Source organism: Drosophila kikkawai, chromosome 3L, assembly GCF_030179895.1.
Source record: "Drosophila kikkawai strain 14028-0561.14 chromosome 3L, DkikHiC1v2, whole genome shotgun sequence".
In the NCBI taxonomy this organism is placed as follows: domain Eukaryota; kingdom Metazoa; phylum Arthropoda; class Insecta; order Diptera; family Drosophilidae; genus Drosophila; species Drosophila kikkawai.
Genome location: NC_091730.1, coordinates 27694187 through 27706774, shown reverse-complemented (window position 1 = coordinate 27706774; position 12588 = coordinate 27694187). Strand labels below are relative to the sequence as shown.

Sequence of the window (12588 nt, the reverse complement as noted above, 5' to 3'; positions counted from 1 at the left end):
GTCGAATGTTTTTCACTAAGCTTGGGCAGATTCATTTTTTATAGTTGAGATGAATGACGATACCCACTGAAATCCCCTTGACTAAGTCTCCGAGGTTCGACTTCTCCCATTGCAGAGCGATACAATGCCTTTGTAATAATACACGCATCCTCAACCGACGCTGTCAAATATCCATTAGTTTTTTATACCCTTGCAGGGTATTATAATTTCAGTCAGAAGTGTGCAACGCAGTGAAGCAGACCTTTCCGACCCTATAAAGTATATATATTCTTGATCAGCATCAACAGCCGAGTCGATCTAGCCATGTCCGTCTGCCCGTCTGTCCGTCAGTCTGTCCGTCTGTCCGTTTCTACGCAAACTAGTCCCTCAGTTTTAAAGCTATCTGAATGAAACTTTGCATATAGTCTTCTATATACTCTCACTGCTATATATGTCGGAACGGGCCGGATCGGACGACTATATCATATAGCTCCCATACAAATGATCGATAAATTTTTAGAAAAAAATTATAACTTGGCTGTTTATCTACATTTATGCACCATTTTTTAGATATCGCCATTTTATATTATTTCAGAAAAATAATGAAAATCATGAAAATCGGACGACTATATCTTATAGCTGCCATAGGAACGATCGGGAAATTAATAGGAAAAAAACTATAACTTCGTTGTTTTTCAACGTTTTTTCATCTACTGCGGGATATAAGCTTATTTTATTATACTAGAATTTTGGTATAAATTTCATAAAAATCAGACAACTATATCATATAGCTGCCATATAAACGATCGGTATATGTAGAGAAAATGTAAAGCTGGGAATGCAAAACTGTAACTGTCAAACTGTACATATAATAAGTATTGGTAAAATGTAATGAAATAATATCTGCAAGGGTATACAAACTTCGGTGTGCAGAAGTTAGCTTCCTTTCTTGTTATTTTGTTTATTTGGATGTTTTATATGTGGGTTTTATGGTAATTGGTTTTCCAATACACAAAGTGTCAAGAATTATAACCAGATAATTGCACAAATACACACGTAAAGTGGAGTGCTTCCAAGTTTTAATTTTTGGCATTGAATACTGTTCGTTGGGCATGATTTCCAGCACTTTCCTTTTTCCAATTTTGTTCCACTCCGAATCCAAGGTTCGCCGAGTTCCGCCAGCTAGGTTTTTTTGCATAATATAAAAAAAAAAAACGGAACAAGTGCCGAGACGACAAAAATTCACTACAAGAATTCGGGCACAGTTCAAATCGTCGTGACATGAGCAGAACATCTGACTACATAATACGCAGAACATGACCGGATGTAAACACAACAGTATTCATGGGACCAAAAGAGTGGAAGTTGGGCCAGGACCATGCTCAATACCTCAATATATACACCGACGGCTCCAAGATGAATGGAGGAGTTGGAGCGGGCATACACTGTTCAGATCCTGAAATGAGGCTGTCGTGTAAGTATTCCAGGCGGAAGTATTCGCCATCAGGAAAGCAGCAGAGCTTGCGCAGATCATAAACCGTCTACATGAGGCGGGCAATTTGTTCGTAGACAGTCAAGCGGCGATAAGATCCATGCAATCATCAGCGGTCAGTTCCAAAAATATACTTGCAAGCAGGGAGTCACTAGATAGCCTGAGCAATACAAAGTCAGTGAGGATTTACTGGGTTCCCAGCCACCAAGGCATAGGCGGTAACAAGTCTGACTGGCGAGTGAACGAGCAAAAAACTTTCCTGTCTCCCTAAGAACGCTCTAAAGCGAGCTGGAGAGACGGGGCTGACGCACGGTCATTCCGCAACCTGCAGTATATCGAAAACCATGTGCAAAGAGCACAACGAGAAACTCACTCACTACGTGCTGCATCTTCCGCGGAAGGAAAGCGTGGTCCCACGAGGGCCGTCCGGATTAATCTAACCTAACCTAACCTAACCATGTCTGATAGGTCGATCTAGCCGGTATATTTGGAACATAGCTGGAACAACTTCGGAGCTCAGAATCTCCGGCTTTAGCCAGGTTTCTGTGATAAGCAAATGAGACACTATCAGAATAGAATTTAGGAAGCTTACTCGTAAGCCCAGCTGATTCTGATTACTTTAAAGGATGAAGTATCTCTAGCATAGGTAAATTTTAATTTTTCCGCCTTACTTTTTATTTTCGAGTTCATCGAATGTTAAAAGGGGAGTAGTAATTTTTTTGTAACGGGATTCGGTCATGTTTGTGGCTTTTTGAAATATTTCTGGATTGTATTTTTGGGAGTTGTTTTGGGTAGTTATTAGGAAGGAAAAAGGTTTTTCAGAAGTCGATGATTCTGTCTGTCGTGGAAGGGTATCTGTATTGTTTGTCTATGGAGAGTCATGGGAGAGGATTAGTTTTGTTGCAAGCTTCTTTTTCTTAGATTTTATATGTGGGTGTTTTAGTTGTAACGTCGGTTTATTGTAAGGCCGATAATTTTTTATCTGTGATTGTGATGTTGATGGAGCCTGTAATTTTATTTGCTCTGCAACCTATTTTCCGACATATGTTGAGAAGGAGCACCATTACCTGATTTAATTAAAAATGGTTATAAGGTTGAGTTGGAGGTTGTAATTTTAGTTAAGTTGTATCAATTTAATTTCTATTGGAAGGAAGGTTTTGTTGGTTAAAGAGTTGACTAATAGAAGACCCTTGAGAGATGTGGTTACCGAAAAATAGATGTTTGAGAGTGAGTTCCGTTTTTTTAATCATTACTTTTTTTTTGTTTTAAGATTAGGTAACATACTTATTTTATCACCACTCTTTCTGTTGGTGTCAGTTGTCAGAAACCCCTGCACAGTCGATTGAAATTATCGATATATGCTTTTTTAGAGACAACGAACCAGTTGACTGTTGACTGCCTTGAAGAGACTTCAATCATTTGCAACCGAATTGGTTTTTATAAAGGAGTTTGTTGGTTCTAAGAAGCCTTTGCGCTACAACTTTGTATGGGACTTTAGCTATGCAAAATTGAAGGTAGGAGTTGGGGTTGGTTTGGTGTTTATTGGGTTTGAGGATACGTAGCACCAGGCTAACTATATATATGTATGTTAACGATGTGATTAAATTAAGATTAAGATTAATCTTTAATTTAATCCCAAAAGCTCTGGTTTACGCATGGTAGTCTCACGGTTACTCTACCTTTGAGGATTATTAAGGCACGAAAGTGTATTTATCGTGTGAGGCTCGCACTGGAATACGATTGCTCACAGTAGAGTAAGAATAAAAAACAATTGTGACGATTTGCCTTCAGATCTCCTAGAGTGAGAACAGCTTGTGGAGACCTTAAGGTCTACCAGTTAGCAGAGACCCTGAGATCTTCCAGTTAGTGGAGACCCTGAGATCTTCCAGTTACCGGGGAGGGTTAGAAGAGGCCCTGAGGTCTTCCAAGTAATAAGAAGTGGGTAGAGGCCCTAAGATCTTCCAACAAATGGAGAAATGTGTAGAGGCCCTAAGGTCTTCCAACAAATAGAGAAATGTGTAGAGGCCCTAAAGTCATTCAAGATCGAGAAGTTTGTGGAGGCCACAAGGTCTTCAAAGATCGAGACGTATACAGAAGCCCTAAGGTCTACTAATATATCGACACTTATACGGAGGCGCTAAGGTCTACCGAGATATAGAGACGTACGTAGAGGCCCTAAGTTCTTTCAAGAAACATAGACGTAAGATATGGTCGGGGTCCGACTATTATCATCCTTATTCTATATCTTACGTATATATTTGTGCGCGTCTGCGCGTCACACAATGTTAAAATAAAAATCATCTTACCACAATCTGAGAAGTGGGATAAATTAAAAAAAAAAATACGGATTTAAACGGATATACAGTCGCTCAATTAAAGAAGTGGCTTGCTATGTTGGATATGCCTACTCAAGAGTGTAATGCCGAAGATTATCATCGCATGACATAGTTGGCGGTAGCCAGCAAGACGACGCTACAAACGTGGAAATCATATTTGCGTCACGTATTCCAATCAGAGTGGTGAGACAGTTCCAACACTCTTAATGTCAGCAATGGAGACGAGTATTGAAAATTTTGAAACATATGCCAGGATCTGGATAACTCAGATCTAAAATGTTGCAAAGATGTCCAAGCTAGCTGTGCATTGATAAGCTAAATGGTAAAGCACAACTCTGACTAGCAGAGAAGCTGCTCAAGCAATTCGAATTGGTATTTGGCAAGCAGAAGCACGAAGCCAATTTTAAGAACGTCAGTGACAAGTCGCCGAGAAATTCGCCAGCTATTTCGAAGATAAGATGATGGTTGCAAAAGCAGCTATGTAACCCATAGGCAGACTGCCCCATAGAGAAAGAGTGCAGGCGAAAACAACTACGTAAGGCGAATAAAATTTTTTTTTTTTCTGATATAGATCTCCAATCATTACAGCGTCACTCATAGACCTTGGAAGTCCGACTTCATTTATGTAGAAATATTTAATACCAAATTTACCACTCTTGAACCGGTAATTAATTGCTATTTTGGGATAAATTAAAAACAAATTGTATTTTTTGCAGGGACCGTAAATAATGAATATTGTCGCTATTTTTAAATGAATAAATCAATCACTTCCAATCAATATAGAACAAGCTTGACTAGCACATTTTTATCCTTTAAGGATACACTATGAATATCCTTGATGATTTTTAATTTTAATTGTTATATTTATTCTTCTATTGTTAAACATTATTTTTGAGCAAAAAAAAATAAAAATCACAAATAATCATTATGCTTGAGCAAAAAAAATAAAACTCAAAAATAATGATTATTCGTGATTTTTATTTTTTTTGTTCAAAATAAAACTCACCTAATATTAAATAATTGCAACAAACACAGGTAAAATACATTTTGTTGTTGTTGTTGTCAATTGTTGCTCTAGGGTCCCTTTATAAGGACATAGGACAATATTGGAAATATCCTTAAAGGATTAAAAGTTCTTGCTTGGTGAGTTTTATTTTGAACAAAATAAATAAAAATCACGAATAATCATTATTTTTGAGTTATATTTTTTTTGTTCAAGCTTAATGATTATTTGTGATTTTTACTTTTTTTGCTCAAAAATAATTATTAGTCTTGATTTAAAAAATTAAAAATCGATAGGTAATCATTACAAAGTAATTTTTAAAATAGTCCTTATAATGATTACGGTCCCTGATTTTTTGTATTAAAAGGATCAATAAAATCTTATTTCTAGTTTAAATAAGTCATGAGTCATATTATATATTTTATATACAAGGTGCGTTCCAAAGTAAACAGGACTTTTAAAAATTAGACAGAACAAATAGTTTTTTCGGCAAAATAAATTTATTTTATTCAAAATAGTCTCCTTCTGCTTTAATACAGAGTTTTGCACGGTCCAAAAGCATGTCGAACGAGTGTTTTAGCTCGTTGCCCGGTATGGCCGCCAGTATGCCGGTGCAAGCCCTTTGAATGGCCTGTACGTCTGCATAACGCTTTCCTTTCACCGGCAAATGCATTTTTCCGAAAAGGTAGAAGTCGCACGGTGCCATATCAGGTGAATACGGGGAGTGGTTGATGGTTAAAATGTGATTTTTCGTCAAATAGTCGGACACAAGCGGAGCAATTTTTGGACGTTAGTCAATTTATGCGGAACAAACCGTGCACACACCTTTTGTAAGGCCAAATGTTCGGTCAAAATGCGATAAATCGATGTTTTGGAGATGTTCAATTCTATTTCCATATATTTCAATGATGATTTCGGCTGATTTTTTATGAATTCTCGCACAATTTCGATGGATTTTTCGGTGATCACGGATTTTGGTTGGTCCACATGTTCATCGTCATTTATGTCCTCATTACCACTTTGAAAACGTTGAAACCCCTCGTGCACTCTGCCACGGGATAGGCAATCGTCGCCATAAATTTGTTTTATCAATTGAAACGTTTCGGGAAAAGTTTTACCAATTTTAAAACATTAAGGCTCTTTGTTCGAAGCTCATTTTCGCACCGATGACAAAAACATACTGACACTTAAAACGCAATAACCTCACTTCCAATAGATGAAATGTCATGAAATTTGTACTGGAAGTCGATAAAGGATAGCAGATTCTAACGCACCAGTTGACACATAGATGGCGCCACTAGAGGGTGCTAGATTAAAAAAGTCCTGTTTACTTTGGAACGCACCTTGTATATATAGAGCTTATAATCGGTTACTACGAATAAATTGAAAACTGATGGAAGTAAAAATTAAATAATTAAATCAAAATTAAGTGGTTGTGGTAGTATTGCTATAACCACAACAAATGCAGAATTAGACAAATTTAGTAGAAAGGAAGATGAAACACTTAGGTTCTTAGTAGGCCGGAAGATAAAACAGTTAGTAGACACGAAGATGAAACAATTCGTAAATAGAGGATGTTTTTCAGTGGAGCAAAATTAAGGGTATAAGGGATCTAGTATTTCTAGTCGGTAAGAGAATATTAAGCTGACCCAGCAAGTCAGCACTTTCCACGTCACCGCGAATTAGGTTATAAATGAATGCATGCTTCTACGATTATATAAATAGGGTAAGTTAATTGGTAGAAGTCTACTAGATACTTCAGTAACCTCTGGTATGCATCCCAGTTTAAACCGCGTTAAGCGAAAAGTAAAAAGTTCTATGTACTATGTACTAAGTACTATGAACGCCATACTGAGGGCTCCAAAAGCAAGATCCATATTCTAAGATAGGACGAACAAGTGAAGTGTATAGGTATTTGTAACATAGCGGTCATTAGCAGGTATAATTAGCAGGTTTCTGAACGACACTGACCGGCAACAGCGTCCTTATATTGCATGCTTTTCTTTAAATCATATAAAATCTTGAATATAAATTAAAAAAAAATAATAATAAATAAATAATAATAAAAGTAAATCAATAAATCAAACAAGGGTAGGTGTGAGACTTACGACTTACCAGAAGTTCCAAGTCCAGAATATGTTAATATAGAATAAAAAATTTGTACCATAACGGCCTCATCTTGGTCACAAAGTGTACTTAAACAGAATGGTATTTGCAGTTTACTAAACGCCCAAAATGAATGGGAAAACCCCTTATATGTTTCACCATGGTCTTGAAGGTTAGCACCCTGTTCTGTTCTCAATTTTTCTACACGGTGTTTGGATAGACGTCTAAGAGTATTTTTCAAAAATCCACCTAACTCTTGGGGCTTTTTAACTATATTCATATCCACTAATTGGCGTCTGCAGGTAACAACATTTTGATACAATCTTAATCTGTCTTCATTGGTTGTTCTTTTAATTTTTTTTGAACACTCCGCAATGTTTAATATCCAATTTGATAAAGCGGGGTAATACGAGATAATTAAAGATCCAATTTCATTTTTTTGTGATGTTTCAAAAACAAAACATTTTTGTGTATCAATCAGAGGTGTCCTTTCAGAGTAATGCTTGTTGAGCTGATGCATATTTCGATTTAGTGATATAGTAATAAAACTGTCGCTGGGGTCTAGCATAATGGATTCAATATCTATGTACTTAAATTGGTGAATAATAAATTTATCTTCTGGTTGAATAAACATTATTCCATCACAATGAACTGCCAGAATTATGTTATTAACGAAATTCCAATAGCCTTTGTATGTTACTGCATACATCGTTGTGCCATAAAGAGGATACTGCATTACACAACTTAAATATAAAACTTTAGCTGTTAATTCTTTTCTGGATGATCCGTATTGTCGGTGGGCTTGTGCTAAAATTGGTATCCAAAATTGTTGCTCTCTTGTTTTTGATATTCTACTTGGTAAGAAGCTATTGATATCCGAATAATATTCTGGTTTTGGCTGATTAGATGGATCTCCTAATGCTACTTGAGCTTGCAAGCCTGCTAGTTGAAGAGCTACTTTCTCACTGACCGGGAATTCGTCTTTCTAAAAAAAACAGATACAGAATACTTTTAAGTATGCATGATAACTTTAACTTTTTTGCATTATTATTTAAAACAAGAAAGTAGCTAGCTTTCGGCACGCCGAATTTTGTATACCTTTGCGAATTGGAATTGAAAAAATAGAATGACCAAAAGGATATATAATAAAAGATATAAAATAATTTGTTTTGATAAATTTTCAAAAATATTATTTTTATATCGTATAAAATAACTATATTCTGGATTTAAAATTTGTAATTTAAAATATATTTTTTTTAATTTCATTTTCGCAACCAAATCATTAGACCCCTTGCTAACTATTGCTAATTTTCTTTGTATTATAATTTACCTTTAATCTAAGCTAGGACCCGTTGGGAATCCTAAGCGTCGATGCGAAGGCAAAAGCAAACCTCGAAAATCGGCAATAATTTGTTTTTTTTTTTTTTGAACCAGTTCTTTGGCCAAAAACAACAAAAAGAACTGGATCATTTCATTGGCGCCAGTATAACAAAAAGAGCTTCTAAATACACAAATAACACCACGATCACAAATGCACCCTGGTTTGCTAGAAATGCAGACATCGCTAATGAACTCAAAATGCTAACAGTTGTGACGGTCTGTCTGTCCTCGGGAAGCTTAGCGGGACGTTCAAGTTCCATTTCAGGAATTATTTGGTTCAGGCGTGGTTGCTGTAAGAGATTCCGACCCAGTCCCAGAGTAGAACGCTTGACAATTATGTCGTAAAAATGTATCTTAATGTTTATTGATCTAAAAGGTACAATTCTCAATAATTTCATGCCGGGTCTCAATTCTGGGGTACGCCGTGGTTCCGATTCGTTCTCCTTGTCCCGATTGCGGCTGTCCGGTAGGCCGATAGTTCCGCCAGAAGATGGGTTATTTGGACTCGAAAGTCACCCACAAGCTAATGCGTTCGGACTCGAAAGTCATCCACGAGAGAATGCGTTCGGACTCGAACAGAACAGAACCAAGTTGTTGTCCGACTCGAAAGTCAGCTCAGTGAGTTGTTATCGGACTCGGGGAGGTTAACTCGACCCAATCGCAGTCGGCTGCTAAGTAGTTTCTCCAGCGCCGAGGCCTGCTTTATATAGGCCCTGGCTGGGCTTCAGTGTGGCCAGAGTCTTGTGCGGGAGTTGCCCGAACGGTGTTGCCAGCCTCCGTTCGGTCCAGTGTGACCCTCGCGATCGCGATCATTGGCGCGCGCGTCTTCAATTCAAAGTTATTCATAATGTTGCCAATCCATTTTCCTATATCGCTAGTTGTTTCTATTAGTTCTTAATATATATTTGTGCGCGTATACGCGTCACACAGTGAGGAAGCAGATCAACAGGCACTGAAGTCGAAACAATGAAAGTCTCAAATGAATGAATGTCTTAGATGTCTTGGCAAATTAAAAATTGTTATTTTTTATTGCTGTTTTGTATGCTTGTTACGTTTGTTGCTAGTGTTAGTCCCTACGTTTTGAATTCATTGATTTGGTTGATTAACGTATAAATAAATATCGAAATATATTTTAAAAAAAGGCTGCTGCGGTTGCTTTGCATTTTTTGGCATTTCCTTTTGTGCTTTCACCGTTTGTTGTTGTTTGCGCTGTCGCGACAGCAAGAAATGGTTATAGTTATTTGCTTAAGGGGTTATATACAGTTGTACCGCGCAAAAATATGAAGTTTTGTCGATTTTTTTTTTGACACCATAAAGAATATTTATTAAAAATGTTTTACCGGCGTTGTTCAGTACATCTTTCTGGGTAATTATTAAAATTTTTTTTATTAATTTATTTTTTTTTTTAAATATTAACTATGTTATGACCCTACAAGGTCCTGCGTGTGCAGCCATCGGCTTGGGCCATGCCTCGGCAAGCTCCCTCTCAGGCATCGGTTCTTGGCCCGGCCCACTGACACACGTAACAGATATAATTTAATTTTGAACATCCCGCCCTAGACGAAGACGAGACATTGCACAACACTAACACTTGCACAAGTTCGAAACTGGACGAAACATTTCTTAACGACACATACCTTCTAAACGGTCAGACTCCTTTGAGACTCCTGGATGTTGTGGAGCTCATCTGCCTTGCCCTCCCATCCTTTGCAGGCTGCTGGCAGAAATTATATATGCAGCTGCCCCTATTATGCTTCACACAATCACCTCACGCCATGGATCCCCTCCTCCTTCCCAGAAAAAAAGGACTACTCCATATTCATATTTTAGACCTTACTTTTAATTACAATAATTAATTTTACAAAAAAAAGTACAATTGGTCTCTGTTGAACCGCCAAACTATTTTTTTTCCGGTATGTATCCTTTTTTTTTGCAATACGAATAAAACGTTATAATTTTCCTCGACATCAACAAAAATTCTCGACCTACCCGTTTGAGCGCTCAGAAGGGGAACGAACTTTCGAGGGGAAGCCGGTACAGAAACCACTGAACAGAAAATTAGAAATTCACACAAAAAAAAATAAGTTGGGGCACAACCAGAAAATTTAACCAAAAAATATGAATAAAATATGTATATACAATAAATGAGGAACAACTATGACCAAACAAATAAATAAATAAATAAATAACTAAATAAATAAATAACTAACTAAATAAACAAATGAATAAATAACTAAATAAATAAATAATAAAAATTAAAACGATAAATATATAAATAAGGAGATTAAATAGAATAACAAAAAAAATAAATATAAAACAAAATAAAAAAAAATCGTACTAAAGCCTTTGGTGGCTCCCGTTGCCGCCTCGTTGCAGGCGTGTCGGTCTTCAAGTAGGCGGTACTGTGCCGGCGAGGTTACGACCAGAGTCGCGGGAAAAATTACGCCCTTATGTGCAGTTCGGGTGGCCAGCAATGACCCAAGGGATCGACAATTTGGCGCAGTCCAAAAAAAATTATGCGGCACCAGGATGTTATGTGGCCATACCGCAATAGGTACCGCTAGTTCCAAAAATACTCGGCCACCAAGACCACTATTCCCGCCAGTATATGCATAAAAATATGCGGGGATCAAAAAATTAGGCTCCCGTACAAAAAAAAAAATTTCGCCAGTCCCGGATCTTGGCCTGGCGCTCTTTCTTTGTAACCTGGTCCTGGTCGGCTTCTATATTTAAAAAAAGATTTTCTTTATCCTCTTCTATTTGTCCTGCCTGGTCCCTGACCACTCACCTCGAGGGTTCGCCGATCCAGCTTCCCAGGTTGTTGTTGTCTCCAAAAAAATTAGCACTGCTCCACTTAATTATTATTCTTCAATTGGTCTTAACATATATAGTTTTTTTTTTTTTTTTTTATATTTTTCTCTAAGGCCACTTCACAACTTCTAAAATCTTTGCACCGCCGAACTGTCCCGCGCTCGATCGAATTTCTTTCTCTCCGGATTCCAAAACCAACGGAGGCAGCGACAGCCGACAACACGCCATTCGAACTCGAACTCCGTTAGGTTTCTTTTTTTCGAGTTCTCTTTCATCGAGTGAATGAACCCACTACCCTAAATGGCCTCAGTTGGCAGTCCTATTCCCAGTGCTACCCATTCCCACCTATCGATACCAGTGACCTCCGATCACCGATATGTCCGTCGGACACAACACCACACTGACAATGGTCGACATAAACAAAAACAAAGAAACATTGGCAGTGAAAAATGTCCGAATTCCGGCTATTGCCAAAGAACAGGAAACCTGACGAGCCAGATTAGCGCAGGACCTTGGGATTTACAAGCGCCCAACGCGGGAGACCTCCCACGACCCTGAATCCACGATCCGATGCCCTCATCGCTTTGGCCAACATTACCTCCACGTTACCATTCCGAGCAAGTGATTCCGTGCGTTTAAGATGCCAGATTTATTCTCTTCTTCTCTTCCAGGTCCTCATCGTTGGTCGTAGACCCCATTCCGTGTAGGGAACAATTCACCTTCCGCGTGTCCTTTATTGCTTTAGGTCCTTCACATGGAACACCCCTGCCAACTTGCCATTCATGTCCTCCACCTCATACATGTGGTTGCCTATGGGTCTTCGAATCCGGCATTTCAGGAATTTCCTGGCAAATTTCGCGTTAAAACACTTCCCGAAATCACTCAATACGTGATTTCGCCTAAACGCTTCTTGTCCGGGGCGGAAAGCTACCTCACGTGTCCGGCGATTGAAAAACCTTGCACTATTCTCGTGTGCCTCATGCAAGTTATTCCTTATCGTGTCCCTTATCAGCGCCATCCTCTCTCCTGCCCCCAGGCCCTCCAGCTCGTTGTCCCCCAACGCCTGTAACCTCCGAGCCAGCTGATAATCAGCTCCGTTGGTGAACATATTCTGCCCAAACAAGGCGAAGTACGGCGTTACTCCTGTCGCTTGGTGCACTGAGCTTCTCAAGGCCGCCTCGATCTCCGGAAGATACAAATCCCGATGATCCTCCTCCAAGTACGCCCGGATTGCATTGAGCACCGACTGGTTCACCCGTTCGGCTGCATTCGACTGAGGAGAGTATACCGCCGTTCTCAAGTGCTTAATCCTTTACTGCTCGACCATCTCCCGGAACCGCTTCGCTACGAACTGCTTTCCGTTGTCGGAATGTATAATCTCCGGCACTCCAAACGTGTGGAATATTGTTTTGGTCAAGAACTTGACGACTTCCACCGTGGTCGCCTCCTTCATTGCCTTGAGGAACACAAACTTCGAGAAG

The 12588-nt window shown here is 38.6% G+C and overlaps 1 protein-coding gene across 1 annotated transcript in view; it reads right to left on the bottom strand.

Annotated features, from left to right (window-relative positions):
- Myo81F (Myosin 81F) overlaps nucleotides 1-12588 on the bottom strand; it is a 530639-nt gene that overhangs the window by 112260 nt on the left and 405791 nt on the right. The window contains exon 17 of the mRNA XM_070285196.1: nucleotides 6926-7901. Within this exon, the coding sequence (XP_070141297.1) occupies nucleotides 6926-7901 (976 nt within the window). The remainder of the gene's footprint in view (nucleotides 1-6925; nucleotides 7902-12588) is intronic.